This window comes from Necator americanus, chromosome II (assembly GCF_031761385.1).
Source record: "Necator americanus strain Aroian chromosome II, whole genome shotgun sequence".
Classification (NCBI taxonomy): domain Eukaryota; kingdom Metazoa; phylum Nematoda; class Chromadorea; order Rhabditida; family Ancylostomatidae; genus Necator; species Necator americanus.
Genome location: NC_087372.1, coordinates 3,152,784 through 3,160,800, shown reverse-complemented (window position 1 = coordinate 3,160,800; position 8,017 = coordinate 3,152,784). Strand labels below are relative to the sequence as shown.

General features: G+C 39.3%; 1 protein-coding gene across 1 annotated transcript; it reads right to left on the bottom strand.

The window, feature by feature from the left end:
• Positions 1-15: 15 nt before the first annotated feature.
• On the bottom strand, positions 16-7,981 carry RB195_016732 (uncharacterized protein; the record flags this gene model as incomplete). The annotated part of the gene is made up of 19 exons (XM_064183405.1): positions 16-93; positions 1,491-1,676; positions 1,751-1,924; positions 1,987-2,142; positions 2,244-2,319; positions 2,850-2,926; positions 3,099-3,171; positions 3,245-3,354; positions 3,565-3,661; positions 3,732-3,814; positions 3,886-4,055; positions 4,309-4,474; positions 4,568-4,684; positions 5,265-5,408; positions 5,476-5,551; positions 6,177-6,273; positions 6,442-6,611; positions 7,711-7,820; positions 7,877-7,981. The coding sequence occupies 19 exons, from the start codon at positions 7,979-7,981 to the stop codon at positions 16-18; spliced, it is 2,265 nt and encodes a 754-aa protein (XP_064039286.1).
• Between the last annotated feature and the right edge of the window lie 36 nt (positions 7,982-8,017).

The window sequence follows — 8,017 nt, the reverse complement described above, 5'->3', positions numbered from 1 at the left end:
ACAAATCTACTCGTCTCAATCTTTGGAAAATCGTCTTCTGCGCTTGAGAGCTTTGATTCGACGAATATTCACAGGAAACTCGATAGGTTTTACCTGGAAACGGAAGTCATAATAAGACTATAACTGTTAACTAATACTCATAGTTACTTCTTAATGCAACATGCAACTTTTTAACTTCTTCTTCTTCAACCCTTTTTTCTAGAGGATTTTTTCTCTCTTAAAGGCATCACCCCACGAATCTGAGGTGGTAGGATTTCAGGTGGAGTATTCGTATAAGGGATTGTAGATTATGAAGAGGGGGTGATTCCGTCCATTTCTTCCTAATTGTCGTATAAAACGACCAGAAGATACGGCGCATGCACAAGGCTGACGCGCTCCAGTCGAACCCCTTGTAGAAAATAGTGCGCCAGAACGTCCGAAGCCGTATTTTCCGGGCCGTTTTTACGGCGATTAGGAAGAAATGGACGGAGTCACCCCGCTCTCCATAATCTAATATCATAGTATACGAATAGTCCACCTGAAATCCGTACCACCTCAGATTCGTGGAGTGATGCCTTTAAGCATAAATATGGCTTCCGATATGTACCATAATCACAGTTTGGTACCCCCATTGCATTCTACTATACTACTACGAACTGTGCATTTCTAATAGATTTATTTTCAAAAAGTTTGTTACGGTTTTGGCGAAACTGTACGAACTCCCGTTTTTCAAGTGCAAGAAAGCACTTCGACAAATCCCTATCATAAGAAAAAAAAAACAGTTTCTTCGTTAATATTAATACACATCACACAACTAATATACTCGTCATACTCTCCTTCTCAGCTTTTCCACAGAATTTTTATGATAGTTTTTTTCTTGGTTTACTGGCCGAAAATTTGATAACCACTTTGTAGCAAAACTGTATATTTATACAACAGTAGTAGTCATGATACGTTGTCTGCACCTTGGAAAATAGGCCCGCTCATAGATGCAGAAGTCAGAACCCATTCGCTTTTCGACAGTTTGTGAAGGGACCTCCCTGGTTTTTGGACGGTTTTCAAGGGATCCTCTTCAGTCTTGAACGGTTGGCGAAGGAATCCTCATCTGAGCGGAACCCCATGAGTAAGACCTCCTCCACCTGAGGAGAGTTCGTCTCCTCCCTATCGCATCTATGGGCCCATTACGAAGTAAATGTCAAAATCTTGGCTTGTCTGCGGTCAACAGACCTTATAACTCGTCTTGTACAAAGATGAATGGATTTCTTTCCGACGGAACGGGAGGAGCACCGGTGAATTAAATTGGGAAGCCCCGCTCTCTTCCGAGGTGAAGCACATGCTCTTCACGTGATCGTGGTTACCTATTAGTCGCCTATTACCACGCAGTCCTTATAAGGTCAGATTCTACACAGATGTTGGGTTTTGGAAGTTGGATTGATCGCTAGCCAAACCACTCGAAAAGAAACGGTCTTATAAAAAAATATTTAAAATTCACAAAGGAAATTAAAGCTTACTTTATAGAATCTTGTTCCCGGAATACGTTTCCCACGCAAAGTAGCCGCATACGGCAACATCGGTGTTCGCGTTGTTAAGCCCTTCCCTCCAGGGGTGAAACACCGAAGACGAACTAATGGACTTGAAGTTGACAGAAGCACCCATCCTATTGAGGATAGAACGATATCAGCCACTCCAGTACCTTCCTACAAAAAAAAATCCTTCAAGAACTACTTTTATTTAACGGAAGAGTCCACAATGTGCGCAGAATGTCACCGACTTTGTTTCCCTTCAGTTCGAATATGCGACTTTCAAGTTTCGGCCACTCAGACAATCTCGTTCCTCCTTTTGGAACCACGAGTGCTTCACTGCCGGTGTTTTCTCGGATGAATGTATCAGCTTCAACAGTAGGCATACTGTTAATCGGGAGATCATCACTTGCAAAAGTGGTCAGCTAAAACCAAAACACTTAATTAACTGCCTTAATTTCATAACTTTTTTTCTCAAAATACTAACCAATACAGCATCGCCTCGAGCACATTCCATCACATCTAACCGAGCCAAACCACCGATAATCAGCGAATGTCCAACTGGTACTAAAGCAGTGCGAGGTTGTAGTAGACGACGGGGCAGCACGTGAATCAATTCTTCTAGTGTAAACAGATTGAGCACCTCAACATATCGTAGTCAACTTTTCAGAAGTTGTTCAAAAATATTTATTTAGAATTAATTTTGTACTGTGAGATAGAGAACGTATGCAACGATACACCCACCTGTTGGTCATTTATCGTGCCTGGTGTATCGTAGCACCACATTCCTTTCGAAAACACAGGATCTTTCAAGGACCACCTAGAAGACATCTACAGTTTGAGTTGAGGGATCATAAAAATATTAAGAAAAATCTAAAAATCTAAAAACATACATCAAAGAGTTTTCATGGTGCATTTATCTCAACATTTTGCATTTTATATTATTCTAAATCACTGGCCATTACTTAACATGATCGTAAGCCGCATCCATATATTATATTATATATAGTATATTTTGCCAAAATAATTGCTACGCTCTTTCTGATAAGATATAGTCGGGTGAAACGACATAAATCACGAGTCAAGTTGCGGTGCATCTGCCTACGCGCTGGAAACGGCGCGGTGGAGGAAGCAGCTGGTACCGAAGTGGAACCGTCCCAAACTCCAGCGATGGGTGGTGGCAGCAGGGGTTTCACTCCTAACCGCAACGCTCCACCGAAGCGCCTCTAGAGAAGCTGCTTACACAATTGCGTACGTGTTTCATGTTGTTTTGACCCTACTATACGGCAAGATAACTTAAGAAAATAAGGGATTGTATGAGGATCAACACAGCGGTTCAGAATTTACTACCTTCTTGAGCTTTTCTCAACAGCAGATCCATCTTCCGTCATATCCAAGGTCGTTGGTTCCATCTCGTCGTCTTTCTTCTAAAAATACAAGGATATTGCATGGTTACAGGATGTTATCTTTGTGCATGGACAAAAAGGAACAAATATACTTGACGGATAAAAAATAATTTCAAAAAAATGTCTGAAAAAAATCTAAGAAAACAAATCATTTAAAAAACTTAATGAAATAATAATAATAATAAATAGAAACCTTGAAAGTGTTTTGAACGCTTCCGAATAGGACGGCATAGGTTGGGTCGCCACTCTGTTGCAGCAAAAGTTTCCTACAAGAGGATAAGAAGTCTTCACGAAAGATAAGAGGGGATGGGAATTTTTACAAATAATTGTGGAAATTACCTATTATACATCTCTTTCTGTAACCATGCCCTATGTCTGAGTAACCTTCGTCGTCGTAGTTCCAAGCGAAAAGGAGTTGGTTGCATGACAGGGAATTTTAAAAGCGAAAGCTGAAAAGGGAGTATATACGGGAATTGCGATGATGTAACAAACATATGCTGCAGCTATTCCAGAAATATAGCTGTTGCAATGACTCATACCTCGTAAATTTTAACAAAAATAATCTCTTCAACCACTGTATTTTGCCGCTTATAAAACTTTAGTTCAGTAGAAAGCAAAAAACAAAAAAAAAAATAAAAATAAAAATTATCAGAACTTACAGTCGTCCCAGGCCAGATTGATGTAGTTGCGCGTTCCACAAGATCAAGAGCACGAACTTTACAGAGGTCTGACTGCAGGAGAGCATTAAATAAGCTCCTAAACATTCCGCTGTTCGTTCAAAATCTACCATTTGCATGAAAAAAAAATGGTGGAAAAGAACACTTACGATTTTCCAGCATTGGTGCATCCTATCAGGTAAATGTCATTTCGTACATCTAATCTGACTGATGTGTACTTTAGATAAATTTCCTAAAAAAAAACGTAGATTAACTACAGATGTCAAAATTGATACAAGTTTTCAACTTCACAGTGTTACATACAGTCACTAAATCCTCCACTCCATAGCCGGTTTTTGCGCTCACAAGAGCTGTGTGCAAAATGGTAAAATGTTTCCGAAAGCCAGCTGCTTCGATCGTTTCTTCCACGACATTTTTGAATCTTTTAAGATAACCAGTTCGGGCGTCGGGTGGAAGGAGATCAACTTTGTTGGCTGAAAATTTAGAATTACCTCACATAAATTTCTGATACTAAGGTAGAACGTTTATGGAAGACTTAGGTGTGACACCGATGTACGCTCGTGTGATGTATATACCACGTTTAAAAGGGCTTTGACAGTTGAGAAACTATTGGAGGTAAAAAAAATTGATAAAAATTTGATTTTGCAATCTTTAAAGGCCTAGAAAATAAATAAAAATTTGATTTTGCAATGAAGCTTGATTTTATACTGTTGTATAAAAATTCACCAATGACTATCATAGGCTTGGATGATCCGATAATATGAGGCAATTGGTGATGGATACTTCCAGGAATATCAGTGATATCCACCACCAACAGCACGAGGGCTTCTTCGTTCATGCGTAGACATGACATAATTGATGCGTAGTCCACTTCGCAAACGTTCACGTTCAACTGCAATCACATGAAAACTAAATGAAATCAAAATGAAATGAAACTAACTAAAATGCGAAAGCAACATAAAGAAGAAAAAATCGAAGAATATACCAAGAAATGGTATTGTTTGAGAAGGTGACATCGTCGGCACAGAATATTACTGGGCAGCCTTTTACCAGAATATTTCGTTATCTCTTCTTCAGAAATGAATCCGGGGACTGAGCTGTTCTGCAAACATGAACAACATAATTAGTGGGCAGAAAAAAAACGAAAAGATTAAAAAAGAATTGAAAACAGTTGAGATGAAATTAGAATAATGGGATTTGTTGCCTATCTTTTTGGATGGAGCGAACATCAAACACATTAAACAACCGCTTTAAACTTCAAACACCAAAATAAACCCAAAGTTGACCTGCGAGAAATTTTTGACATAGTAGCGTGCATCAAGGTGGATAGAGACGAGAAAAACTCCAGGTGGTAAACACGAGTTATTTTTCGACAAAACCAGGTCTTTGAGTAGCCAGAACTGTACATTTACATTTTTACCATATGCAATTCTAATTAGGGTACTGTGGTACTTTTGAGTACCACTACACCAAAATTATAGTTTGGATATCGTGAAAAGTTTGTTATGGTACTTTTGAGCAGTACATACTACTCAAAAGTACCATAACCTTCGCGAGGCTCTGCGCTGGATAGGGAGCTTAGGGTGTAAATCTTAAGCCGTGAACTCAACTCAAGTTAGTACAACATCTTAAAAGAATATAAATTGAGGTGTGCAAAGGAATCTTGAGGATAAACGGCGGACCTCACAGTGCATTTGAGCTCCACAGCCGCTACATTTTGCATTTATCCTCGTTTTGTATTGATTTTCCGCACCCGTGTTCGGCTCCAGCTCTTCACTTTCCTCTCGCACTCCATCATCGAAAGATTGGCCAAGCTGTTCTTGACTCTAAAATATTAGAATTGACCATTCTTATAGAATGCTGGATGCGTTATTATGTACGACAACCAAACACCTGTGTGCTTTGACCAGGATGTTGGAAATCAATAACTTCTGCTACGTCGTCCGACCCGAAATAATCATAGGACCGCCTAGATAGAAAATTAGTTAATATAAAAATCTTTTAGGCAGAAATAAGTGCAAAAATAATTTGGAATTGATGGGTCATAGAGAAGGCTACTTGGGCAATCACATCAAGAGAGCTGCTGGCGATCAAACGAATGAACGCTTCGGCAAAGCAGAACTAACGATAGTCGCAGGTCAAAAATTAGAACCAACGGCATCAACAAAGTTAATTTTCCTTATTTCTTGATGGATGAACAAAATATCATCAGTAGCAGCCCAACCACTCATCACCTACGCTACACTGTCATCCTTTTGATATAGCAGGAACGTACGACTCTTTTTTGGTTGGATCATTGAGTGTGATGACAAATGCGTGAATAATTTTTGTATAAAACACAGAAGCGTGAATTGATTCGTTTATACGTTGTCCTTACTCCTAACATTGTTCAGTTAAGGAGTGTTGGGTCACTACTCAATACTCCAACTGCAAAATTGCGCGGGGCTCGTGCGCGACCACATTCGGTGAGCATAATGGCGCATATTTCTTCTCTAAATTTTTCGTTAGGACATTCAACAAAGTTTAGAAATGCTGTCAAGTGATATTAAAATTTATGTTCGGTTTCTGTTAGCTGTCGAAGAAGAAACACTCACGTTGTTACTTCATCTGGGATATCTGCTGCAGTCCCTAGTACATAATCGTCAACGTATTCATTACCTTCAACAAAGTAACCTCTATCACAAGCAGCACCTGAAAAACATCGTACCAAAAATATGTTTCGAAAGAAAGTTACACGAGAACCATGAAGATAAACGCTAAGCCCAAACCCAACACAGTCATGAAAAAAAAAAAACTTCCTACATATCTATAAGGCAAGGAAAAAATTTACAATTATCGAGATACTATAAAAGAAATTACCTCCAGGAAATTCCGCGTTGTCGGAGTTATTTACTTGAGCAATATCATCATTGATCGGCTTAAAAGCCAGCGGCATGTAGTGGTCAGTTGAATTAATTTCGGGCGTCTTCTGCGCTTCTTCTACTTCAAGCAACCTTCTTTGTAACACCTTCGCATAACTGCTGTCTGTCCTAAAGAGCAGCTATTGAGGCTATGCTTCGTGTAAAAAATAATACTGTAATGTAATAAGCGTATTCAAATCAAACTCGTTACAAACAGCAAGTAAATAAAACATGATCATTTACTCACTCTTTGTTGGGGATTTGATTAGGGAGCTCTCATCCTTGTAGTAAGAAAGGTTCCGGTTGGAGATTTTTTTTTCTAATTTCGAACGGCACAATAAGGTTGTACGTACTGTCCACAGCCACAATTTTCAGCGCGCTCCTGCTCTACGATACGACTCTACGATTACGACTTGCTGCTCTACGATTTATATGACAATCAACTGCTGGAGCCACCAGCCGGATAGCGTTATCAGCGCCTAACCGTATACGCGACTGAATACGTATACACAAAGTCTGGAAAGCTTCTGGACTTTTGTGTTCTGTTTACTAAATGCTAGAGAAAAACAAACTCGTATAATGAAGAAGTGTACTGTGCCGTCTGTGGTTGATCATGAAAATCAAGAGAATCACATCTTTACTATAGAGGATAGAGACACCAATGGATCAATGACAGTATGTAGATCGAAGTCCGAGATCACAACCGAGGGATGCGTTTGAATTTTGAATGATTACGGCGCCAAAAAGTGAGCAAGAAAGGTCTCAATAGCCCGGTCTGGAATCATTCTTGCAATTGTCATTTCTGCAAGTGTAACCACCACGCCTAGCTACATCATTCTATTGTGTATTGTTCTGCATTCAGTCTTTCACTAATTTTCATAAGGTGTTCATACGTGTTTCTGCCTGAATTGAACATTAGATTTTGCATTGCAGTGTTGTTGGTAGCTTGTAAGGACGTGAAGCGCTTAATATCTACGCTTGTGCGAATTTAACCGTAAGGAATTAAACCGTTTGAATAGTTCTTTTCTCAGCGACTTTGGAATTGGGAAACAAGAAACTTTCTAAGAGTGCCTGCAGTTTAACGCTAACAGCCTTTAGCATTAAGCTTAGCCTTAGATTAACCAATATTGGATTATTCTTGTTGATTACATCACATATGTCGAAGTAATACACTTTTTGCCCAGTCCACATACTTACTAACAAAAAAGAACCCAATTATGCTTCTTACTTGATTAGATTCTCAGCTGCAATCGAATTTGTCGCAAAATCGCTCTTCTTCATGACATTCTCCTTCTGCTCTCGTTCAAAAGCAGCAAGCCGTTTATGTATCAGCTCTACCTTTGAAAAACTATTGAAGAATATACAAGTAATGAGTTCATTGTAAATTAAACTACCTGGGACCCACGGCTAACGGATTTTTCTGGTACAGCGCTGGGAATCTTCATTGTCCTATGTCTCAGACGTCTCACAATGCACTGCACAACAAAAGTTGATCGCATTTTTAGAAATGATGGAGCGGCTTGTCAAAACACAGA